The 26,533-nt window shown below is 41.8% G+C and overlaps 3 protein-coding genes across 3 annotated transcripts in view; 1 reads left to right on the forward strand and 2 right to left on the reverse strand.

Moving 5' to 3' along the window:
* The window catches only part of LOC118409428 (28S ribosomal protein S29, mitochondrial-like), a gene marked incomplete in the record, with an annotated part of 18,188 nt that extends 14,210 nt beyond the window's left edge, over window positions 1–3,978 (forward strand). The window contains 4 exon segments of the mRNA XM_035810454.1: window positions 1,512–1,590; window positions 1,807–1,866; window positions 2,251–2,545; window positions 3,151–3,978. Coding sequence (XP_035666347.1) covers window positions 1,512–1,590; window positions 1,807–1,866; window positions 2,251–2,545; window positions 3,151–3,236 — 520 coding nt within the window.
* A 211-nt stretch (window positions 3,979–4,189) lies between these two features.
* Window positions 4,190–13,225, reverse strand: LOC118409427 (amiloride-sensitive sodium channel subunit gamma-like). The gene is made up of 12 exons (XM_035810453.1): window positions 12,608–13,225; window positions 11,873–12,503; window positions 9,437–9,606; window positions 8,849–8,961; window positions 8,329–8,492; window positions 7,598–7,687; window positions 7,145–7,256; window positions 6,527–6,599; window positions 6,144–6,201; window positions 5,544–5,620; window positions 5,148–5,223; window positions 4,190–4,771 (listed from the first exon to the last, which is right to left on the reverse strand). The coding sequence occupies exons 2-12, from the start codon at window positions 12,263–12,265 to the stop codon at window positions 4,538–4,540; spliced, it is 1,560 nt and encodes a 519-aa protein (XP_035666346.1). The 5' UTR covers window positions 12,266–12,503; window positions 12,608–13,225; the 3' UTR covers window positions 4,190–4,537.
* Window positions 13,226–23,296: 10,071 nt separating this feature from the next.
* LOC118409364 (junction-mediating and -regulatory protein-like) overlaps window positions 23,297–26,533 on the reverse strand; it is a 7,000-nt gene continuing 3,763 nt past the window's right edge. Inside the window, 6 exon segments of the mRNA XM_035810338.1 lie at window positions 23,297–24,311; window positions 24,794–24,981; window positions 24,983–25,195; window positions 25,562–25,665; window positions 25,911–26,006; window positions 26,313–26,399. Coding sequence (XP_035666231.1) covers window positions 24,088–24,311; window positions 24,794–24,981; window positions 24,983–25,195; window positions 25,562–25,665; window positions 25,911–26,006; window positions 26,313–26,399 — 912 coding nt within the window. The 3' untranslated portion in view covers window positions 23,297–24,087.

A 26,533-nucleotide genomic window follows, 5' to 3' on the forward strand; every position in this document is an offset into this window, starting at 1 on the left:
AAAGTAATCTCCAAAAATTGACTGACTACGTGGCGAGAAACTCTGATAGACTGGGCAACATCACTACACTTGTTATGACGGACTTTTCAAAGGCATTTGATCGGATCGACCACAACATTGCTATTTCCAAATTGCTACAGCTCGGTGCACGACCATGTCTGATACCTTGGATAGCTAACTTCCTGCTCAACCGCCGTCAACGCGCCAGGTATCGAAACGAGCTCTCTATGTGGCAGACGCTGTCCTGTTCAGTTCCACAGGGAACACTTCTTGGGCCCCTCATATTCCTGGCTGTGTTTGATGACGCTGTTAGAGAGTCTCCCCTCAGTGAGTGGAAATTTGTCGACGACCTGTCGTTGGCAGAGACGCGACAACATGTTGCGCCATCTATCATGCAGGAAGAGCTCAATGACTTTAATCAGTGGGCCAGTCAAAACCACATGCTGTTGAATGCAGACAAGTGCAAGGTTATGATTTTCTCGTTCATGAAGCTTCCACCTGCCCCTCCAGTTCTCAAAATCAATGGCACCCCGCTGGAGATCGTGGTAGTCTCGTGTCTTTTGGGAATATGGTTACAGTCAAACTTAAAATGGGATACGCATGTATCAAAAATGATCTCCAAAGCTAACGGAAGACTCTTCATGCTTAGAAGTCTGAAAAGGTTCAATGTTACGGTGAATGATTTGCTCCAAGTATTCATATCCTATGTCAGACCCGTGGTAGAATACTGCGTGCCTGTATGGCATCCCGGACTCACCAAGGAACACACTGCACGGTTGGAAAGAATTCAGAAGAGAGCTCTCCGTACCATCTTGGGTGGACAGTACACGTCCTATGAAGCGGCACTGGAGCGCACCGGCCTTCACACTCTGCAACAAAGACGCGAGATCTTGTGCAGAAAATTCGCAAAGAAACTGGGCCCAGACATGCTCCCACAGAAGACAGGTCAGCTTCATGGACGAAACACCAGAAACTCTAACAAACTCAGAGTGGTTAAATGTAGAACAAATAGATACAGGGACTCCCCTATACCCTACTTGGTTCGACTTCTCAACGATGATGTAAAGTAATTTCTACGGCTTCAAGAGCAATGTATTTCTCCATTTTGTGTGATACGATACTTTTGCTACCAGGAAATGACGTCTATAGCTATAGCTAGTTGACAGATAGCAGAGATATGTTTTTAATCAATTTTATCTGTAACGACAGAATTTTAAAACTGTTACAGTAGTTTACTCGTTTCCTCCGCATTTAGTACTGTAAGTTCAATCCGAAGTGTTTGTTTTTGAGATGTATAATGTATAATGTTAAATGATTGTTATTGTGATCCCTGTAAGAAGATACGCAATTCAGCCTTTGGCTGCCAGGTATCCTCGATTTTGAAATAAATAAACCAATCATCATATAGGTGGAAGTCCGTATATGAGCCCTGTAATGAATGCCAGTATGCCAAGTATCTGTTTGGTGGATTTAGTAGTGCCAGTAAACAATCAGTACACCCTACTTCACAGGATACGCCTGCTGGTGGCTGTGGATGGTGTCAACTCCTTATTTGGACGAACAGTTGTTAGAAAACCAGACAGGTCAATGGTGAGTTATTATTGATATTATGGACAACTTTTTTTTGTTTGTGACGTTAATCTCCTTCCTGTAACCAGATAGACTTTGTGCTATCATCACAGCGCTACTTTTTCTAAGGTATCAAATGGATAATTAAGCTACATTGTATTGAAATAGATTGTTATTTGTTGATTTCCTAACCAGGATTTGAAGCTGATTTAAATATATTGTTTTACAACCCTCAAGGCTTACGCCAGTGAACTCTCATTGACCTACAATCTCCGCAAGCTGGTGCGAAATGACTGGGTAAGTTATACCTGTCACACTATAGATGAACTTGATTTGTTATACATGTGTGCATTTTCATATGCCAGATTTTCATACATGTACAGCCCAATGTGTGGCTACTCTTCCTTTTATTACTTAACTACAAAAAGTGAAGTGTTGTTTTTGACTTGTCTGTGCATGAAGATATTTGTGTTTGTATTTCTGAAAGCAAAGCCAAAAGCTAAAAGGTGATGATGTCATGGGGTTTGATTGTAGGAAACTTTGTCTGAAGTCTGCCATCTCCTTGTTAAGTTTCCCACAATAAGTAAGAAAAGCTGTTGGTTGCCTTTTTATCTATGTATGGCACAAAAATGTTGGAAAATTTATGCAAACTCTCAAAGCTATAATTATATCTTTCCACAGAGAGGTGGTGCCATTGTCACTGCAGTGAAAGAAGCAGGATTTCTGGGCATGGAGGGAGAGAAGAAGGACCACCGCCGCTATACTCGTCACGAAGACCACCCTGACATCTACCACGACATCTTGGATCACGTGTCGGCAAGACCGCAAACGTTCACGCCGGAGGCTCTGCTGGGGAAGGAGGGGTTTGAGTACATGGACCCGTACGTCCCCGTGCTGGTGGAGAAGTACACAGAGAAGGAGATAGAGAGCTGTCTGGATTACTACACAGACAGGATGTGGATACAGAATGAGAAATGTGAGTACTCCCTGCAGGCTGTCTGTGGGGTTCTCTTGCAGGATTATAAGGGATGATACCTAATGCCTAATCCATTAGCCCAGGAGTCTGCTGACTCTAAATGACATTTTCACCATTCAGTAAGATGCCAGGTGTACTCTGAATCATCGTGCGATTTCAAGAGATCAGACAACGTTTTTTACTTATATCTAAGGCACTTGTTTCTGAAGCTGAGGTTTCTGAGTCCCATCCATTGTACCCCTTCCTTAAAGATTTTCTTACAACTGTACTGGTATTTATATCCTTATATTGCTTCCATATTTGGCCACAAGTGAATAGATAATACAGATGTAGCAGGTTTATGTTTTCATAAATCAATGTGAAATTGGGACAAAGCAGTACAGAGGATGTACAGTCATTATGACTTATCTTAATGTACCAGGAAACAAATAGTACAAATAGTGTATAAATAGTACTATGTGTATATAGTACAATCAGCTGCCATAAGTAACTACAGTACTTGGATTGTTTACTCAACAAGTATGGCCACTTGGTAAAAAGATAATTGTCTTATCTTACAGAGTAAAATCTTTAACAGCATACATGGTGTTTGTTCTCCTTCCTAGGTTGGACAGAGGCAGGCAGGCAACAGCTGAAGTTTCTTAGTGGGTATGAACCTGCCGATCTGGAGAGAATATGTGGTCCCTTGTAGCCCATCAGAGACACCTTTTCCTGCAAGCAGCTGCCGAGCTGGCATAGATATGACTCGGTTCATCTAGCTTAACCCTGATTTTTCAACATGGAATAATGCTCAGATCAATCTGACTGTAAAAGACACGTGAAGCTCCTACAATGTCTGACCAACGGTCCAACCCCATTATAAGGCACTTAGATAAAGATGATACAGAGATATGTAATATGTATCTGTAGTAAAACCGTGATGAACAATTTTTGTCTGACGCATGTTTTGTCCATCTGGTTAGACATCTATTTAATGTTCATTTTATTAAACTAATTGTTCAAACCTCAGCCTATATTCTACATGTACTTACGTGGCCAGGCCTTTGTATCATCATCAGAGATGACGAATGCAACCACCCCTTATGTATACAACATGTCCAAGCTGGGACCAACCCTAGACATTGCTAAAATGAAACTCTAGACCACGGATTTATAGAATTCAATCCAGATGGTCAAGCAGTGGGGTTGTATTATTTCTTGCACCATGGGAACATGTTATTACAGGACATTGAAATAATAGCCAACAAAAAACAGAAAAGATTAGTCTTTTTTTGCCACATGTAGTGATATTTTATGTACCCGTTATGGTTGATAGTAATTATGTAATGACTCACAATATACACTCTCAACATACATACGTAGAAATGAAAACAGGTATAAACAAAGTTTTATACTACTGTATGACATTGATTAAATATTTTACTTTCAGTTTATAACTTTGCTGACATCTTAATAAATGCATCAGCCATACTTATAATGTTATACGTGCAACATATTATACATATCTTATCTATATACGGTACATTTTCCTGATTCCCTTGGACGATGAATTACGATTCATTTGATGAATGTGACTACTTTAGACTATGTCCAACATTTGGATGAAGAGACAAGACACATGTGGCGACTTTCTCTTCTTCATCAACTTGATAGATTTCAGAAACCTATCCTGACAAACACATAACTATTCGACCTTGATAGAACTCTACAAGTTGCTAAGTCTTCTCTTCACATTTCAACGTAATTTAGCCTTACAATCTTATAACAGATCCCTATCCCATTTGATAAAAAGTAGCAATTTACAATGATAGGTATACAATTTTGCTTACTGTAGCTTAACATTTTTTTAAACACACCAATAAATACAGATCTAATTGAGATACATTACACGAAAATGAAGACCAAATTTGGTCTGAAAGTTTCTGAACAATACTTCTGAATCTTATGACTCCTTTTTGAAATACTGAGTTGAGAAATCTTCTGCGATCTTCCTTACATCTTTTCAGTGACACGGATGGCGGCGGTGTGAGCGTTATAAGTATCATTTCTGTCAGTTCCAGCCACATCTACAACATTTGGGGACGTTGGTCTTCCCCTTCCAGACATTTTTTTGCAGAGGATGATGACAATGTCTACTAAGACTTCCATGATCTCCATCGCAGACAGACAGGACATGCCGACCCACAGACCCAGCTGGCCACCGATGTCGCCCAGTAGGTTCTCAACCTTTAGGTAGAAAGGGAAACATAAGGTCAGTCCAAACCCTATCCACGTGGTTTATTTGGTCCCACTCACCACCAGTGTCACTCAGTAAGACTCTCAAACTAAAGGGGATGAAAGTGCTGGGTTATCTCTGATGTCCATATCTGCAACTTTTTATAACACTATCAGCATATTTTGAACAGAAACATCTTAAATCTCATCCAAGGTATTTTGGTTCATTTTGATGCTTAACACAGATATCTAAAAGTATCAATTACCTGTTTTGTATTTTCCAGTACGCAAGTGAATCTCACATTAGGGGAAAGTGTTTTTAGCTCCTATACTGATCATGATAGTAACATGATACAGAGTTTGTCAATGCGGCCTTCAGGATGCTTACCTCGTATCCAGGTGACTCGGTGATTCTTTCAAAGTTTAAAGCTTCATAGTAGATGTTTACCTTCAAAAGGTTTCTCCTGCAAAGGGAAAACACACGTTGAGTCATATAGAAATTATGTTGTTAGATGAATGCTTTCTTGCATAGCATATAACGTACCGTACGTATTTTACTAATATACCATATATAAAGCCATGTGCAGATATCACACAGTTCTTATTACTTTCCCTGGTAGTAACATCAACATGTAGTGTCAAAATATTCGTCACAAAATGACAGATAGCTACATACAATGCAGTAGTTGACATTAAGTCATTAGTGCAGAAACAACGTTATTATCCACATGCACTTGTTGTTGTTTGCAGTTTGTTACATAAACTAATCATATGCTAAACTCACTTAAACTCATCTGAATCGCCGAGGATTCCTGTTCCTGGACCACGTGATTTTGTCCTCAGCTTGGACAACACCGTGGGCTGAATTAAACAACAACAAAAAAGCAAACGAGACATTTTCACGTATTTAAGTTGGATTATTTTCCAGATAACCTTAGGTAAAACGTGGCTGTAACACTTCATGGTTTATTTAGCAACTTATCAGAGCTACATGTATTTGTTAACTGTTGGATACTAGTACTTTATGTTGGACCCGTTGCTAGCATGCCTGTCGTAGAGAACTACGTTAGACAACTGTGTTTCCAACGACATCAGTGGACAAATTAACATGGTCACGAGCTGCATGTCTACAGTAGCAGTTATGGAACATCATTTGAGCAACACTAACCGTTATGCCACATGGACATCATCTTGGTGCTTTCAGCCAAACAGACCTCGATCTGTCTGGTGTTCATCCGATTTAATATCAATTAGCATTTAGCTGTTGTCATAAATGCAACATGTTGTGATATACAAGATGGGTGCAGATTGGCTGCAAATTGATCATGTCAGATTATTTACCAAATATAAATAATTTTGAACTTGATATCTGAGTTGCCCTTACCAGGTAGGAGTCAGCAGGCCATTCGGCCAGACCTATCGACTTGCGAAAGACTCTGTCACTGGGAGGTAAAAGCAAAGACACATGATTTAACGAATATTGAAATAGGTTGCATTCGAGATATTCGGCAAAGTCGGCAAACTGGCAAGCATACAACGAAAAGTTTCCTTTTGTTACTATAGTGGTAAACAAAAACCTCTGCTAAAATAAAGAGGACATCATAGAAATGTTTTCTCATTGAAATAAACCTTGTAAGCTCGAATTTAACAAATATTTAATTTCAATACCCCACCCAATAGTGATCCAATCAACAACGCGATAGAAGAACTCTGCTTGTGTTGAGAGCTTACAAATTTTATCAAATTAATAGAATTAGTGATACATACGAGCAGCTGGCTGGACACGCACACGTCAGGTTAGCGGTTGCTATGCGCCGCTTTACCCCTTCCTCACACGTTGCTGAAACAACATTCAAAGAGCCTTACTTTTAAAGTTATAAGCAAATAGCACATGATAATAACAGCAGGCTCTATATAAAGGTACAGAGAAAAGTGTTCAATGAAAAGAATCTATTATGATAGCAAAGGAACTGCCCATGTCTCTGTCCTCATGATGGTACCATATAAATACATTGTGATAACAGGCTTTGGGCTCTCAAAATAATCAACAACGTTCTCACACACCAACCGGGTTCTTTTGGTCTTTGGTCCTTTCAGTCAATGTGACCGCGATCTGCATCGTGTTTAGATCATTTGTTATCAATTTTGGTATCATTAAGCTAAACAATAGTGATGACAGGCAGCAACTATATAGCGTGGTGATGTAACCAGGTTATTGCTGGCTGGGTCATGATCACGAAATATCATTTGCAAAATAGGCCAAGCTCGTGAATATTTCTGAGGTCCAAGGGGCTGCAAGAGACTAAAAACATAACAATTTGCCAGTTCCACTGTATACACCGTTGGGGTCCTGACTTTTCATACATGAACCAATGACATACTGACCGACAGAGGTTGAAAAATTGCAGTATGTTGCACCCTGTGGCAGCATGTAGGAGATGTCAGCACAGCCGCAGATGTTGATCATGTGATCCTGATGACAGGTGGCAATACAGTTCTAACGGAAACAAACAAACATTTAGCCTTGTAGGGCTGTACGAATGTCACGCCCATAGCTATAACTGAGCCGATGGAAGAACCTCTTCCCCATTGCTGTATCTTTTACTGCAGTTGAGGTTTTGTAAATAGCCAAACGATGCCAAAATATTCGATAGGTCCTGTGTAACCTACAACTTACTTTCCCTTCTATCATCTAAAATTCTAAAAACATTAAAGAAGAAGATGGTATTTGAGACGGATTTCAGGTTCACCCTCTAAAATTTTAATTGTTTACAGCATGTAATCAGCAGTTCACATGCTATACTATTACCAACATGTGTAGAGAAGGCTTAACGTTACCTGTTGAGTATAACCCCCGGGATAGAGGAGCTCGTGACCCGCTCCGTCCGTGCAGTCCCCATACTTGCCACCCAGTCGACTTATATGCGTCTTGAAAACAAAAGAGAAAACAAACAAATTGGCATACTCGTAGTTTTGCGGAGAAAGCCCTGTGGGCAAAGAGACAGAATTTCCCATTGCACAAACTGACTAACACATGAATACATTACAAAAAAATAAATCAAAGAAGTTGGTAAAGGTTCTAAACAAGTTATTATTCTACCCAGTCGTTTCATATATAAGGGCCGGGATATCTGACCTTCATCGGCGTATCTAACCGGAGAAAGTCTGTGGACAAGTGTTGATCCACATATCATTCATTTTATAAACACTGTATTGACAGTAGTATAATATTCAACGAAAACTCTGGGCTTGTCAGAAAACTGTGTTTGCCGTCCCTGCCCTTTGAAACATACTCGCTTCATGTCATCATCACCAGTCGATAGGTCCATATGTACCCGTCACATATAGCTGCAGATGACATATCCAAAGTCCCTATATTCTTGTTTTGTCCAGAAGCCCCCTCTCTGCATTTGTAATGTATTTCAATGTAATCTACATCCTGATAGTATTTCACAAGATAAAAGGAATTCCTAGAGGTAATATTACAAATGCTGAAGTTTCATACACAAAATCAGTTATCATCCTGTGGCTGTGTCATAGCTCTCCGATATTGTTACGATGAGCCGTACCAGTCTGAGTCCTGCCGAGGTTAGGGACCCTGGGGGTGCATCAAACCCTTCCGCCTCCGGGAACGGGAAGACCTCGTTGGAGTGGATCACCACACGCACACCCGCCTTCTCCGCTATTCTGGGGATATATTCTTCCTGTTCTATGTACAGTATCAGGGACAGGCCTGGCGGAACAAATGACATCACCAATCAAGGTCTGTATTAACCACACTGTTAACGTTAGCTATGCCGGTACTGCAGGTTTGATTTCCTTTACTTCTGCCTGTGAAGGGACATCTTAATGACACTTCTTTATGATTTTCGACATGTAACGTTACACCAAGGAGCTCAAAAACAACTTTAACTTCCATAAACTACTACTGAGAGGATCAACAATGTGTATAAGTTGTAATGAGGGTTTTTCATCGTCCTCATGTTATTTCTAACCTTCCAATTCTGACTTGACAAAGGAGCTTGAAAAGATGGTCGAGATACTGGCAGTATCGTTTATTGTAGCTAGTGCCTACAAATGCATCCTTACCATGGGAAGGTCCTGCACTTGTGACACTGTGCGGCGATCTCCCGGGAATAAATTCTTCCTTGTTGAAGGTGAAGCAGTTTCCATAGGTACTATCCGTAAACAACGTGAAATTCCTGTAAAAAGTGGACGTTATGTTGGGATCTTTAAAATCTCATTTCACATTTTTCTACAATCCGAGCCGCACATATAATTGCATACTTCTTAAAAAAAAAGATGTTAATTGGAACAATGGAAACATATGATATTCTTTTTTTAAAAGGGTTTAGCTGACCAATTAGAGGGTTTGAAGGAAAATGCATCATATGCTTAGGTGATAAATGACAACGTTGTTCCTAAATGCACTTCTCTGAAGGAGAGTATGGTGCATTCTCGATGCGATAGATTTTATTATTTTATTATTAAAAGCTATCATAAATGAAAACACTATATGATCAAGCAAACACCATAAATCATTCTAACTGTATGAGATGGACTGGACTAAATAAAGTTTAACTACTAGTGCACAAGTCAGAAGTGGGATACTAACCACCCTGCCATTCAAGATATAACATGTAGGAGGGTGGTAATGAAGGGAATGTATAAAACTACCTAAATGAGCATGGTCTTCCATCAAATTGACATTCCTGTATGAGGTCACGTGCTTGGTGGCCAAGGGACTGCTTCATGGAGTCATTTAGTTGTACGAGGAGTCCGGTGAAAGAGTTGATTGTTTCAAAGTCGCCGTGGAATGCGTCGTAGTCATAATCATCATCATTGGCCTGGAAAGGGGACAGATGTGTGCATCGGTCACTCTTTAGTCGTACAATAGATTCATCTCAGAAATTTCCTGTGATTTCTTACCGTTCTCAAAGAGCAGCCCCAGCCAAACCCACCCGTGTGTAGCAACCCCAAGCGGTTAGGCTACCAAAGGCCGTAATCTGGAAACCTCCTAAGGTACAAGTTGGCAACAAGTGAGTCTGATGGCCAGGTGGGGTAGAACCGAAGCATACAATTGCCGACCAAAACTCCCTATAACCTCCTTGACTAAATCTAGCCTACAGCCTGAGGGACACTGGTAACTACAGCATGACTTTCTTGAACGGCGGCCTCCAGCACAGAACATCTCCAGCAGGAGAACCCGTAATGCAGTTAGACATCTGACATTCTATATTGCCGAACTGCACGACACAAGAACTCACCAATACCCTACCTTGTGCTGCTGAATGTACGGTGAATGACGCACAGATGTCTCATTTTATTTTATGTTGAACTGTGTGGTATGATTATTACTGGATTTGTTGTAATGGTTTCCGCCATGGATTAGAGATAATTTCTAATTCTTAGTGGATACAGGATAATGGATAAGTAGAGCATCTGCCAGAACAACAGAATTCAGACTTCTGTCTTGTTTCTTCGTCGTACCATCTCATTTGTAAAAGCATAACTTTCTTGGCGAAGACGATAACGTTAAAGTTACATGTTACATCTGAGGTTCTGGGTTGCTCTTGAAGAAAGGGGCCTTGTCGAACACAGCCCTGGCCCTGGTTGAACACCTGTAAAAATCCGCGCCCGAGGCCAAGATTATACTGTCCACTGGACCAACTGAATTAGTTTGTGATTAGTGTAGGCGACTGTGTAGCTGTTCAGGTCACTGACCCGATGGGATAAAAAAAAACAGATTACCTGGTGCTTATATTTGAGGGTCGTTATGAGGCTGCAACATACTGAGGCATTAGTCAACGTTGATCAAATAATGTTGAGTACATTCCAGTGGACATTGGTATATTTGATAGCCCTCAAAAGCTACAAATTGGCAATCACTGGACAGGCCACTCAGGTGATTGTGGAGACCCAAACAACTAAGGTAAAACCGGTGCCGACTGTGCAACATACGAGCCTTGGTGCAGTTCGGACAACATACGGCCAGAACTGATCATAACCAGGAAGATCACTCAGGGGACCGATGAAATCCGGCCTATGTGGATGACAACTAGTATAGGCAGGATTTTTAATGATTGTCTCAATGACAACGGGGAATTTATCTCCATGATGCACTGGTTACACATAGCCCACCATGACCCGGACCACTCGTCAACCAAGATTGGCAGTAGGTCGGAAGCAGTCTGATCAGTGTTTTTTAACCTCCTTGGTTTTACACGACGCCTATCTTTAGCGCCAAAGCTTCACGTTTTCTTAACAGCGTTCACGTAATATTACATTTTAATGATGATGAAGCTAATGGATATCAAGCATTGCCACTTGGTCACGTAGGCAGGACACTCCCAGGTGTCACCGGGCATAAAACATGACAGGATGTCTATCCGGGTGGTACAGCAAGGTACAGTCACTGTCATCAAGACGTTAAAACGGAAATTACTCCTCATAACGTGGCCGGCGCCACAGGCTGATGCGACACCAATTACCATGGTAACTCAACAAACAAAGCCGGAACAACCACTGTGCCTGTCGAGGACAGGTCCTCTTTAATTTGTCAGGATTTGTTTTGCTTCAGTGAACTGCGCGAATCTCATAACACATGTATGCAAACTTGTTGCCAATCCGATGCCGGGAGAGAGTATGTGCCATCCGATGGTTTCCGTGAAATCGTAGGCACATTGTTGTGACATTGAGAAAGTCCTTGTCATTTTAAATGGACATCCGGTCACCATTTTGGCGTGATGGGGCAAAATGCTAGGTAAAAGATATGCGTCATATCTGTACTGTAGAGGTTAGACTGTGAGACAAAATGAAACCTGACAAAACAAAATCCCTATAAAACCACCTAAAAGATGTCCAGAACAAGTCGGAGCCTTACCTCTGCTTGGAAAGCACGCCTTTCGTTCAGAGTACATCATGGCACACATCATTTTTGCTTTCTTTTATTTAGTTTTTTTTTTTAATTGGTGGCTAGTTTACACCAGTGTCTAACTGTAAGGGTGGGGAAAAAATCGTGTTTCTAGATACTAGTAGGTTGAAGTGTTTGAAATGTGTTACCCCATACAATGGTACAAAGGTGTGCACTAGTATAAGGCAGTAGCAACTTACCAAAGTTGTTGGGGCTTGTGTAGTACTTGGTGCTGACCCATTCTGAGGCGGATTCGCAGGTTTCGGGATGAAGCCAGCGTTTTCAAACTCTGCGGAACCGAGCCGGACTAGCTGGCGGTAGCGAAGAGGGTTGGCGTTACAGATCGTTACGGCGGGAAACTGCAGCGCCGACCACTGGATCGTGACATCCGTCGTGACGGGGTACTTTATATACTTGTACACGAGCGTTTGGGCTTGATACAAAAAGTAACTCAAGGACGCCAGGAACAGACATGTCCAGAACAGTCGGCGGACAAACGATTTGGTAGTGACGGCCCGGGGGATGCCATGTGCCGAGGTGTTCTCTCCGTACTTCCGCAGGGTTGAACGCAAGCTGGGATTCTTCGTAGCCATTTTGCCAGTTGACTTTCTGTGAGAGCGCGGCAGTTCACTATGTCAGCACGTAGTGCAACAATCCTACAATGCTCCTTTGAGTCTTTCACTGTTTATGTGACGTTAGATTACCGGTGCAAGGAGGTAAAGCCGTCGGTGTTTGTCTGCTCACCAGGGTAAACAATAGAAAATCTGACGTCGGTCGACGCTGAAGGGTTCGCGTCGCACGAAACCTCAGCTTTTATGGTTATCCTGGGAACTAAGCATTGACAATTAAACAGTTTGAAACACAAGTTCAAAAGAAAAGTCTAAGATGACAGATTCGAAAATGTCTTGAATGTGCGACAACAAACCGTGCCTCACCGTGCAATATCCTTGTAGCAGTAGACCGCCGACTTGATAGACGAGTTACTTAGATAGAGTACATGTTTAGCATGACGTCAGACTAATTCTACTGGACCCGCCTCTGAAGACGGGTACGAACAACAAGGTGATAAGAACTATCAATTTTCTGATTCTTTTGTTGGGAACTTTTGTTTTTAACTATGTAAAACCATCTTGGGATCTGTTAACGCAATAACCTACATTCAACGGGAAAACAGCAATATGGTGAAAGTCAACTTCCAATGACAATGATATGTACAAGGTTCATCATAGACTGTTTATATGACTATGACTATGATACAGTCTGTAAAAAGTATTTCTGCCACCACTGGTTATAATAGCCTCATTTCATCTTTATGTTTGCAACATTAGGACTTGACTGACCGAATAAAGAACAGTACGAGTCCGGATTTCCCTACCATTCTGCAGTTAAAAATATATATTTGAAAAGAGGCAAAATCTGTACCTGTAACTAGCAAAGTCCTGTCACAATGTAAGCATTCGCTACAAGTACCTGTGACCAAAAGACGCAGAACTGCTCGCGCACAATGAACCTAGTTGTCAGGCCCCTATTCTTCTATTATATGTACATGTATTACGCAACGCGGTCTTCAAAATGAGGCAAGAGAGAACTGTATCGGTACCAGCACGGTCCTGTCACGTTACAATCCCATTAGCTTAGTACCTTCAGCTAGTTAATTGTATCTTGTTGTTTTTGCATATGTTTGTTATGTCTGTTATCAGTCATGTCTGTTATCAGTGACCTGTACCTAGCCCGTCGAGGCATGAATGTACAATAAAGGTCTTTCATTCATTATCCTCCGATATCTTTTGCTTTTAACTATGATCAACATCCAATCATAGTCTCATTGATAACGTCAAGGAATATCCATTGTATGATAATGGAGATCATCTAGAAATAATCGAAAGAGTACTAGTATTACATAGGTTGAAACCTCATCTGTGTTGGTGACTTCGCGGCAACTGCATCATCAACACAGAAGATTTAGAGATAGTCAATGTCTATTGTGACACGTTTTCTTTTACAGTGAAAATTTCACGATAAACGTGCGCTGTTATTACAAGGTGTGCAGTTTAATATTATCCTCCTCTTATGAATTAAGTGTGTTGATGCCAAGGTATCGGCGTGACTCTACTCAAACACGTCCCTAACTGGAGCTAGGTAGTCATTTTCGAATTCACTGGAGAGAAGTGGGCAATTTCGTGCTTTTCCCAATGGCACAACATCGGGGCCTCACAGGGCTCCCGGTTTCAGGATCAAACACCATGACACCACGTGGAATTTTGTTTCTTCTACAAATGTATCTCAGTTCAGTTGACAACTGTCACAAACGACACTTAAAGTGTTATCCTAAGGATATCTGACATCTATGTCGTCCATAATCCCATGTGATGAAGTGATGTTATACATAAGCCTGCTAAGCTTATAGCTTAGAACACATGGGTCTTACAAACACCTGTTACAAGAAAACTAATACGAAAATGGGAGATTAGGCTGTCATACATCATTTAAATCTTTATAAAATATTAATAGTGGCGGTATAACTCAATTCTCCTATACGCAGAGGGGCCCAAGTCGTCTCAAAGGTGGTCCCTTCTGCGTAGGACTAGGAGAATGTGTAACTCCTTCTCCCGGCCAACTCCCTTTCCCAGCATAGAAAACCTTAGCCCATGTTTAAAATCTCGAATCAGCGCTCCCAAAAAATAAACACAAATAATAAACACCGCCGCTCCGAAGGTACTCTCCAAGCAGAGGTTGATGGGGCAAATCGTGACCATTTTCTTATATCGTCTTTTTCCGTTAGCTGCCGGGTTAGCAGACAGAATAAGACGGCATAAAGGTTACGATTTCCTCATCAACCTCTGCTTGGAGAGTACTAATGTGGCTAAGGACGCCACGTCTGCCTGCTCTGCTGAGGACTAGGTCCATTGCATAATCTTGTTCCTCGCACAAGAAGAGCATACCCGTATTCTCCAAGTAGAGGTTGGGCCTCGTTGAGCCGGTAAAAATCCCGACCACTACTTTCTCCGCGACCCAACCTCTTCTTGGAGATTAATGTCCGTATTCTATGACAGGACTTTATATGTGTGGAACAGGTGTAAATTTGCGACAATGGCCCTTGAAGGCCCGATACCTTTTGCTGAGTCGATCCATGGTAGGCATATTTTGCCAAGGGTTTAATAGCCTTTAGACGGTTGGGAGCAGATCTGCTGGGACAGATTTGTAGATGTACCACTTGAGCTTTTTTCCCGCATGTACATATTACTATTGTCTTGCTCAGGAGTAGAGGTGGAATGACTCTTCCTAGAGTGCTTTGTCTTCATTGAATTGAAACTGATTTGTTTCTTTAAACGGAGACATTGGCCACATAGTCCACGTTCACGTCCGCATAACGCAGGTTGATACAGCAAGTCTAATAGTGGAAAGAATACCAATGTGTACTACTGTAGCTTAATCTTGCACAAGGGGAGGGTCTTTTTAGCGAATGCCCACAAACACCCACTCTAGAGAAGTCCGCGCTGCACGAATCTCATTTTTTTTGCTTGGAATATGTCCACGTTGTGCTCCCATGTATTAATCCTGAGTTTCAAGTCAATCCATTGACCCGAAGTGACATAAATCAAAGTTTTCGATTCTCGGTGGTCTTTTTAGCGAACGCCCAGCAAAATGTCTTTTTAGCGAATGCCCACTATATCCACAAAAATATCGGCCGTCGCGCAACGACACCTAAACCTACCGCCACAAACATGTTCAAGATGGTGTCCCATTGATGTGTACGGAGTTTCCGTGCTTTAAAGGCATTTTAAGTCCCTGTTTTTGGTCAAAATGCACGGCGCCGATACTACCATATATTAACTATAGCAATTCAAAATGGCGGGCACTAGTCATGTGACCTCCTTGCGGGACTGTTCTATAAGTATCGCGGGAGGGACTGTTGTAGCATAGCTTCTCATACAACCATTTTAGAGTGCATTCTGAACAAGATTTTCAATTCATAGTGCTATCATCTGACTGATATTTACATTGTGGTCCTTTTTTCTATGCTATTATTACCCAGGTTTGAGGAACTTAGTGCAAATATGGATATTGATTCACCTCAGTGCCCGATTAATGTACAAAAGGCTCAGACACATTAGTGTTATAAACCTGACTAGGGGCAGGTAACCAATACTAGAAAAACATAGCTATTTATTGTTAACAATACTATTTACATTATAATAATAACTCTTCACCAAACTGGACTTTTCTTATCTTTATTTATCACAGAAACATTGTTAGAATGAGGATTTGATTAGATGAGTATCTGTTACAGTGTGTACAAACTTATTTCAAATACAAAAATGTATTTCATTTCACTTCCTAAATATTTTTAAAGTATTGGAACAAGTTGACACATAAACAATATTAATTGCATTATTTGTGTGCAGTAAAATGTGACCACATGCTATCGATAGCCTAATAAAATGTTGGAACATGGCACAAGCGGGCTCCTCTTCTGAGTACAGAAAGGAAATGTTTTATAACATTTAGTTATGACGTAGAAAATTTCAATTGTAAAATGTACCTTTATTAACATTTACAAACAAATTGTTTTTTTCTCTTCTTAATAAATGACAACAATACAGGTAAGTAAGGTGTGTTTCCTTTTATAACAGTCCAGGTAAGACGCCGTACAGGTAAATAAGGTGTGTTTCCTTTTATAGCAGACCAGGTAAGACACCGTACAGGTGAGTAAGGTGTGTTTCCTTGACTACAGACTAGGTAAGACACCTTACAGGTGTGTAACGTGTATTTTCTTTCATTACAGACCAGGTAAGACACCGTACAGGTGAGTAACGTGTATTTCCTTTGATTACAGACCAGGTAAGACACCGTACAGGTGAGTAAGGTGTGTTTCCTTGACTACAGACTAGGTAACACACCGTACAGGTGAGTAACGTGTATTTCCTTTCATTACAGACCAGGTAAGACACCGTACAGGTGAGTAACGTGTATTTCCTTTCATTATAGACCAGGTAAGACACCGCACAGATGAGTAAGGTGTCTTTCCTTTGCCTATAGACCAGATAGGGCATTATACAGGTAAGTAAGTTGCTTTACTCACCTGTATAATACCTATCTGGTCTATAGGCAAAGGAAAGACGCCTTACTCACCTGTATAATGGCCTATATGGTAGTATATAGGCAAAGGAAAGTTGCTTTACTCACCTGTATAATACCCTATCTAGTCTATAGGCAAAGGAAAGACATCTTACTTACCTGTATAATGGCCTATCTGGTCTATAGGCAAAGGAAAGACACCTTACTCACCTGTATAATGGTCTATCTGGTATATAGGCAAGGGGAAGACACCTTACTTACCTGTATAATGCCCCATCTGGTATATAGGCGAAGGAAAGACACCTAACTTACCTGTATAATACCCTATCTGGTCTATAGGCAAAGGAAAGTTGCTTTACTCACCTGCATAGTACCTTATCTGGTCTATAGGCAAAGGAAAGACGCCTTACTCACCTGTATAATGGCCTATATGGTATATAGGCAAAGGAAAGACGCCTTACTCACCTGTATAATGGCCTATATGGTGTATAGGCAAAGGAAAGACGCCTTACTCACCTGTATAATGGCCTATATGGTATATAGGCAAAGGAAACACACCTTACTCACCTGTGCGGTGTCTTACCTGGTCTGTAATGAAAGGAAATACACGTTACTCACCTGTACGATGTCATACCTGGTCTGTTATAAAAAGAAACACACCTTACTTACCTGTATGGTGTCTTACCTTGTCTGTAATCAAAGGAAATACACGTTACTCACATGTGCGATGTCATACCTGGTCTGTTATAAAAAGAAACACACCTTACTTACCTGTATGGTGTCTTACCTAGCCTGTTATCAAAGGAAATACACGTTACTCACCTGTATGGTGTCTTACCTGGTCTGTAATCAAATGAAATACACGTTACTCGCCTGTACGGTGTCTTACCTAGTCTGTAGTCAAGGAAACACACCTTACTCACCTGTACGGTGTCTTACCTGGTCTGTACTGAAAGCAAATACACGTTACTTACCTGTACGGTGTCTTACCTAGTCTGTTATAAAAGGAAACACACCTTACTCACCTGTACGGTGTCTTACCTGGTCTGTAATGAAAGGAAATACACGTTACTCACCTGTACGGTGTCTTACCTAGTCTGTAATCAAAGGAAATATACGCTACTTACCTGTACGGTGTCTTACCTAGTCTGTAGTCAAGGAAACACACCTTACTCACCTGTACGGTGTCTTACCTGGTCTGTAATCAACTTGTTCCCATACTTTAAAAATATTTAGGAAGTGAAATGAAATACATTTTTGTATTTGAAATAAGTTTGTACACACTGTAACAGATACTCATCTAATCAAATCCTCATTCTAACAATGTTTCTGTGATAAATAAAGATAAGAAAAGTCCAGTTTAGTGAAGAGTTATTATTATAATGTAAATAGTATTGTTAATAATAAATAGCTATGTTTTTCTAGTATTGGTTACCTGCCCCTAGTCAGGTTTATAACACTAATGTGTCTGATCCTTTTGTACATTAATCTCACTCAGGATGACAAAGTCGGTAGAAGTTTGGGCAATTGACGTCTTTAATCAGGAAATAAAGACATCACAGGCCAAGTCCAACTACTTGGCAAAACCTTAAGAAATATTGTAGACTGCAGTGTAAGCGAGAAGAGGATTGTCCGGTTTAACAATACTGGACATCTTCTATTGGACTCATGAAATAATGCATGGCGGTATAACAGAGTTACTGACACCTAAATTTAACTATGAGTCATGCTCTTGTCAACCAACGGAGAGGAAATCGGCACGATGTTGCCGGAATAATATCTTGTTTATCATAACATTTTGAACTGGACAGTAAACGACTGTAACTCTTTGATTCTCGGAGGAATTGTATGGAAAGTTTGATAACGTCAACTACATATGTAACTTGCGATTTGGACTACATGTATAACAAAACTAAAGCTGCCAAGTGAATTTCGGGCAGCGAGAGTCACTCCTTCTGGAATGTAACGCTGAGCCGTAACATATTGTGCTCCTACGGCAAGTTGAGTCGAACCGTGCTTGCTTAACTAACATACCTATATGACAAGTTCATGGGTCAAAGTTCATGTAACAGTTCTTGGCTGCAGTTGCTTACGAGAATGCATGCACTGTGTTCTATCAACAATAAGTGCTAGAATCCTTCGGTTTTGGGAGAACAAGAGTTGGGTGATCGACAGTTTGTAAGGTCTTTTGACAGATTCTGTAAAATCAAGTTCAGAATGTTTAGACAATTCTTTAGCTGCGGGGGAGGGATGGTGGTGAAGCTGTCTCTCGTTCGAAGCTCTGTTGCCGCACTGCGCATGCCTGGTCAGTAGTCACGTGATCAAATTCTTGAGGATAACGTCCCCGGGCCTTATCCTCTCATAATTAATCTCACTCAGGATGACAAAGTCGGTAGAAGTTTGGGCAATTGACGTCTTTAATCAGGAAATAAAGACATCACAGGCCAGGTCGAGTGTAACGAGAAGCCCAAACTTGAAGATAGTAGATGGAGGTGTGTAGCGTCGGAATTAGGTAATCCGGTGGCACAGCAGGGACCGCATGGCGGCTGGCAGACGCAAGCGTTGCGCCATGGTGAGTTGCAGGTAGAGGAGATCGGCGTCAGATTTCCAGTCTCCGTGGTGACGGCGAAGTTCGCGTGGAACCCCGGCCTCAAAGGCCAGGGTGTAGCCGCCTCGACGCAAGTCATGTAGGGTGTGATACCTGGGTGGCAATCCTGCTTTGTTGACCAAGCGTGCGAAGGCTTTGTCAAGGACTGAGCCGGTGAGCGGACGTAATGGGCGACGTGGTGTTGGGGGAAGCTGGAAAGCTGGAGAAGCGGGTCTGGCTGGAACAAGGCGAAGCATGTTGTTGTACGCGAGCACGGGACAGAGCTGCGAGCCTGGGATAGCAAGGATAGGAATCTGTAACTGTCGTTCGTTTGCTTGGATCGTTTTGGACCAGCGCACCGTGACGAGAAGGCCTGCTGAGCTGACCGAGATGTCGGCGCGGCTAAGGTGTTTCCGCGGGTCGAAGGTTGCTGCGGAGGAAGGTACCAGGTTAGACTTCCTTAGGAATGTAAAGAAGCCCAGCAAGAGGACGGCCCAGATGGTGGCGTCTTTGGGATCTTGATGGTTCAGGAGACCGTGCAGCTGCGACAGGAACTCAGGAGTCACGGGGTGGTGTTCGCGTGGTCGGTGTTGTAGTGCCCTTTCTATGCCTTTAAGCGTTTGGCGGAGTTCGAAATGGTCCAGCGTTAAGTCATAATGTCCATTAAGTTGATGAAGGAGTTTGACCGACGAGAGATAATGTGAAGTCGTACTTGGAGACCGAATTGATTTGCTCAGAAACTGGGCATAGCACGACAAGAGGTGTGGTGTGGCTGGAATCGGCTCCTTATGGAAGAAGCCGCAGAAGAGAAGATATGCCTTGAAGTGGGTTCTGTGATTCGCCTGCGTGCTCTGTGCAAAGGCCTGCCTCTGGGTGCACAGTGTCTCTTTCTGTAGGTTGGTCCAGGCCTGAGCTGTAAAGATGAAGGATACAAGGTTTCAGTGTTTGGAGGATGACCTATTACCAAGTGTGCGACATATAGAATGCATCTGGTGGCACTCGGACCTGTGTCCAATGCTTCGTCTCGGGATATGTGCGGAACTGCTGTTCGCACGCGGGATCGAGATGCCATCTGCTTAGTAAGTCTGGAAGTCGATTGTCTCGACCTGGCACGTGCCGTGCGGATAGATGAAAGTCGCGCTGGAGCTGTAGCAGGATCAGCTCGCGTCCGCACGCTTGCAGGAAATAGTCCGTGGACCGACCCGAGTTGATGACCTGAACTGAAGGCATATTATCACAGCCTACGACGAGCTGCTGGCCAGCCCAATTGCGACCCCATATGTTACAGGCGATAATGATCGCCAAAGTCTCAAGTCTATGTATGGGGTGTGACTCGCGGAGAACATCGTCTGGGAACTTCGTGTGGAAATACTCTCGTTGCGACGGGCAGACGCCCCCGCAGCCGGTGAGGCAGGCGTCTGTGGCGACTGCCTGATCTGTGTCTGAACTTGGGTTTGTGACGATAAGGGAAAAGCCGTTGAAGACTGTCATAGAAACCTGCCACCAACGTATATCCTTGCGAAACTCTTTGTTGAGACGAGTACTGTGGTGATTCTTCCTTAGGCTGCGAAGGGTGTTCAGAATCCTCGATATGAAGACCCGACCCTGGGGAGCGCAGGCTGTCAGAAACATCAGTTTGCCGAGAAGCGACTGAATCTCTTTCTTGGTAGCTCTTCTCTTGTTGGACCAAGCTCGCAGTTCCTCCTGAATGTCAGCTAGGCGGTCATCGGTGATGTACTTGAGCATGCGAACGGAGTCATAACCGAGGCCCAGGAAAGTCATGCTGTCTCTCGTTCGAAGCTCTGTTGCCGCACTGCGCATGCCTGGTCAGTAGTCACGTGATCAAATTCTTGAGGATAACGTCCCCGGGCCTTATCCTCTCATCATTAATTGGGCACTGAGGTGAATTAATATCCATATTTGCACTAAGTTCCTCAAACCTGGGTAATAATAGCACAGAAAAAAGGACCACAATGTAAATATCAGTCAGATGATAGCACTATGAATTGAAAATCTTGTTCAGAATTCACTCTAAAATGGTTGTATGAGAAGCTATGCTACAACAGTCCCTCCCGCGATACTTATAGAACAGTCCCGCAAGGAGGTCACATGACTAGTGCCCGCCATTTTGAATTGCTATAGTTAATATATGGTAGTATCGGCGCCGTGCATTTTGACCAAGAACAGGGACTTAAAATGCTTTTAAAGCACGGAAACTCCGTACACATCAATGGGACACCATCTTGAACATGTTTGTGGCGGTAGGTTTAGGTGTCGTTGCGCGACGGCCGATATTTTTTTGGATATAGTGGGCATTCGCTAAAAAGACATTTTGCTGGGCGTTCGCTAAAAAGACCACCGAGAATCGAAAACTTTGATTTATGTCACTTCGGGTCAATGGATTGACTTGAAACTCAGGATTAATGCATGGGAGCACAACGTGGACATATTCCAAGCAAAAAAAATGAGATTCGTGCAGCGCGGACTTCTCTAGAGTGGGCGTTTGTGGGCATTCGCTAAAAAGACCATGCGTTGCAGACTTGCACACTTGAATTTCACTGGTGAGGTATAGTCCGGTTGACAGCACCAATATCTACTATGAGCTGAAAATCCGTAACCCTGTTAATTAAGTGTATGAACTACTAAATTCCACAATCCCACATTCTCCTGCCCAATTATGTAACCTTTTTGACTGACGTGTCACAAATTTCTCATTGATTATGCAACTAAAGCCCTCATTTGATTAATTGTTTCCACCCGAATAGTACAAGTTGTTTAAAGTATGAAAGTTTTATCTAAGCAAAGAAGCATATGCTAGCATGTCCTCGTCAATTGTTAAATGCGGCCATGAGTTACCTCTGAATGTGTGAAGTTCCCATTATTTACAGTCCATGTATTTATACTGCTTTCTCATTGATTATGTAGGAGAACACTGGGGCTCCTGTGGAAGCTCCGTGGCAAGCTGTCGCAGGAAGCCCTGGAACTAGCTTACTTCACGCTTATTCGACCTAAGCTGGAATACGCTTCTGTTCTTCTTACCAACCTTACTGTTGCCGCTTCTAAGACCCTGGAACGAGTGCAGTACCACGCAGGACGTCTTGTCACTGGTGCTGCACCTCGCACACCCTACTCAGAGGTTCTGCAAAAGCTCGGGTGGGATAGTCTGGCGACCAGGAGGGACTACCATCGACTAGTCACAATGTACAAGCTGGTTAATGGTCTCGCTCCACCCCATCTCCAGCCACTTGTTCCGACCACAAGAGATGTAAACAGTCGATCTCAGCTACGACTGCGGAACGCCCATCACCTGCACATCCCCAGGAGTAGAACAAACACCTACAAAAACAGTTTCTTCTTGTACACCGCCCGTCTGTGGAACACCCTACCCACCGAAGTCACAGAATCCGCCACCATCAGAATATTCAAGGCCAAATGCAGAAACCACCTTTTATCTAATCACTAACTTGTAAAATTCTAAACCCTTTCCAACCGTTCCATCTTTTCTCGATCTTTTTCTCGCTTATTGGTGTTTATACTGATGATGATGATAATGGTATGTATATTGAGTATGATGATGATGTATTTTGTTCCTTGTAAAATTACTGCTACTTTATGATGTATTATGTATTGCTGTTGTATAGTCTGATATTCCGTCGAATGAATTGTTTATTGTAATGATTTGTATTTGTATGTACTAGTGACAGCCGTCACCAGCTCCGCTGCCTTGCTGTCACATGTCATGCATTGTAGCATTCCAAATAAATGAAATGAAATGAAATGTAGCTTAGGTCTTAATTTGTATAATATATATGCCAACATTCCTCTCTTTCTCTGTTTAATACATATGCCACATGGCTTCATAAATAAGGCACATTGCCTCCAAAGATGAGGCTTCACAACCAAACATATTCACTGATATATTCACACTTTTGCAATAATTGGTTATGAGACCTGCTACTGTGTTGTGAAATACCATGTTTAGAGGCTGCAAATATCTAAATTGACATCTGAAGCCAGGTTGATGTGACAATATAATCAGGTTACCTGATTTTCAGCAATTTACAGCTTATTATTTTTTGTCATTGTTAACTAACTTGCTAATTGGTCAATAGCAAAGGTTACCTTTAACCAGAGCGCTGTCCAAATAACTGCAAAAATACACTATTTCATTCTGTGCCTATCACATTATCAGAACAAAATTTCTCTTGCAACAAAAAAAAACGTATGATTCCAAAATCCAACTCTAACTCCTAAAGTGAATATTTGTTTTTTTTCTGACAATTTTTCCCCACAATTTTCAAATGTCACACAATTTATAAAGTAATCCACATTAACAAAGGATTTTCAACTTTCTTAGTTTTCTTACAACAGTTCTTTTGTCACATAATATAAATGTACTATTCACAAATATGCATCATATAGTCTTCAAGTCAACTATATAATGCAGTAGAATACTTTCGCTAAATAAATGACACCATGTTAAACTTGGTAACACGATATCAAAATTCAAATTCAAACAATATGCTACTTCCTGTTCTGATCATTGATAAAACCATGTCAATTTCTTCTTGGGTATGATCTATACAATCATGAAGTTTTACTTACAACAACTGAATTACTCTTCAACATCCCCAATAGTTTGTTTATTCTTTCATTTAACCATTCATTCATTCATTCATTCATCCATTTAACCATTCATTTATTCATCCATTCATTCATCCTTTCCTTCATTTGTGGTAAGAAAGTTTGTCAATTATTGGTCTCCCATTCATCCATGTCATCATTTCCATCCTCGTCATCAGAAAGGGTTTCTGTTCTCTGTTTGATCCTGTCTAAAGTTTCCATCAGCAGCCTGGCGTTGTTGTCAGACAGGGATGTGACGTTCGGGTGGGGGGCTGACTCCTCGGACTGCTTCACAGGCTTCAGCTTGATGCCAAGTTTCAGTTGGGCCAGAATGTTAGTCATGGGGTCGCCTGAGAAGGGAAAGACAAATAACCTGATACTGATTTCCACATGCACCTGCACTAAACAGATCTAGCTTATTATTATTATAGTATTATAGTGAAACTTTATTAAGTGGATGCAAATTATTTTCACTCATTGACCCTGAAGAAGAGTGATGGATGTCACTCAAAACGTCCAAAGACATTCTCCATTTTATCCAGTTGTAGAGATTGAATTGTTTTTGAACATTGTTAACCTGGATGTCTAACCTTCATAAATGTAATACTGAGTGCAGTGCAACTTATTGTCACCTAGTACAGGATTATTTGTCCTGCCAATTGCAGGCCACAGACATGGATTTCTAGCCCATTGCCAGTACATGTATGTGTACCACATTCAGGTACATCATATGTACAATTTAATTTCAAAGTTGTTAATAGGTTGACATGTTGACTGATATGATGGACATCCCCCATTGGTGGGCAAGTGTGTCTTCTACTGTGTAACGTACCTCCACCCTGTATATTTCCAGATCTTGTTTCTTCAGGAGGCTTCTTTAAGTGTTGCCTTGCAGCAACAATATCCTTGGGGTCGATAGACCCCAGAGTTTGCTGTTCTTGCTTTGTCTTGTCACTGCTTTTCCTGGGTCTTGGTTTTGGGGGGTGGCCATTACCCTGCAAGTGGAGTTTGGAAACCAGGAAGGGGAAGAGGAGGAGGGGGTGGGGGCAATGATAAGGTAGGGCCAGGGGGAGGAGGTGGTGGAGGGGGTGGGGGTAAGGTGCAACCGGGGGGCGGATATCTTGGGGGGGGAGGGGGAGCAGGAGGAGTAACCATGGAGGACCCATCTGATGATTTGTTGCTTGATTTGGAGGCTGCAACATTTGCAAGCCCACTCTTGGAGCTGGGGCTTTTCCTGTAAAAAAAAAAGAAACATACTTTACTCGATGATATGCTGTCTGTAATTCAGTTATCTGTCCACACATAATAACAAAATGAATTTGTGTTGCAGGTTTTTGATGTGCATTGAGTTATCAAAATTTTGACTAATGCTTTCCTAAAATACTTTCCTAAATTTGCCATGGGTCTTGTGTACATACAACTGTGGCAACAAACCAATACATATGATTGTATGACATCACAAGAACATGTGGAGAGAAGTACACGAGATTGTAAGACATCAAAAGAATGTGTGTAAAAGAGTAAATGTGATTGTACAAGATGATCATATTCATGTGATAACATAATGTAAAGGATGTAAAAAAAAGAATTCCCGTCTCACTTGCGAGTGCTTTGTACAGTCTCCTTGGGTTGGCTGCCCGTGCGCTTCCTCTGCCTGGGTGCCTGGTACCGGGGTGGCTTGATGGTTACAGGGGATGGGTACTTCTATATGTCATTGGCAAAAATCAAACATAAAAATCAAAAATCCAACGAGCTGAGGCAAGACAACAATACAATACAATTCCAACACTCACAATTTTGTAGGGTCACTTTATTGCAAGCTAATAGCAGTTGGACTATGTTGAGGACTGTGCCTTTACCTTAATTTAGTTCAAGGACCACAAAGTTGTTATTTGCACAATCAAATTTATCCCACCAGTTTTGCATAGATAACAAACTAGTGTACAAACCTTCTTGTAATTCTTCAGTCTATCCAGAGCTTTCTGTCTCTCACTGTCCCTCCAGTCCTTCCTGCTCTCTTCTTCTTGTTTCTGCTGCTCACGTCTCTACAATCACACAGAACATGCATGGTGCTGTGTGTTCAGCAAAGGTACTGTGAAGACTTAGTACTGCCATAATGATGACAACTGTATCTCAAATATAGCATGTTGATGTTCAATGATGTTCATATTATTTCAAGGATCACATCTATGTAAGTGTACAATTGACAGAACTAATGATAAGAAAAAAGGAGATAACAGCTTGATTAAAACATGATTTCTTCAGCGACTGTGTGCGCACTTGTGTGTACATGTACATGTGTGCATACCTGTATTGTGTGTACATGTACATATGTGTGTGTGCACTTGTACCATTTGTATGGCATGGTGCCTGGTGACTTCATCTTGCTGCTGCCTCTTTGCATCTTCTTCATCTTGCTTCTGTCTAACAAGCATTTTCTGAAATGTTACAACAAATAAAGGTTAGAATAGAAAAATTACAAAGGACCTCAAGATAGCAAGCCTTACTGCAAGGAGTATAAACTTGTTTTTACCTTCTTGCTTACTGTAAGGTATCAGATTGTAAACAAAAA

Source organism: Branchiostoma floridae, chromosome 2 (genome assembly GCF_000003815.2).
Source record: "Branchiostoma floridae strain S238N-H82 chromosome 2, Bfl_VNyyK, whole genome shotgun sequence".
Lineage (NCBI taxonomy): Eukaryota > Metazoa > Chordata > Leptocardii > Amphioxiformes > Branchiostomatidae > Branchiostoma > Branchiostoma floridae.

Excerpts from the sequence above, each read along its gene's own strand:
- LOC118409427 (XM_035810453.1), bottom strand. The coding sequence starts at position 12,265 with ATGGCTACGAAGAATCCCAGCTTGCGTTCAACCCTGCGGAAGTACGGA. Across the intron at positions 5,621-6,143 it reads GGCCTGCTGACTCCTACCTG|CCCACGGTGTTGTCCAAGCT; the intron begins GTAAGGGCAACT and ends TGTTTAATTCAG. Across the intron at positions 4,772-5,147 it reads CCGAGTCACCTGGATACGAG|GTTGAGAACCTACTGGGCGA; the intron begins GTAAGCATCCTG and ends TTCTACCTAAAG.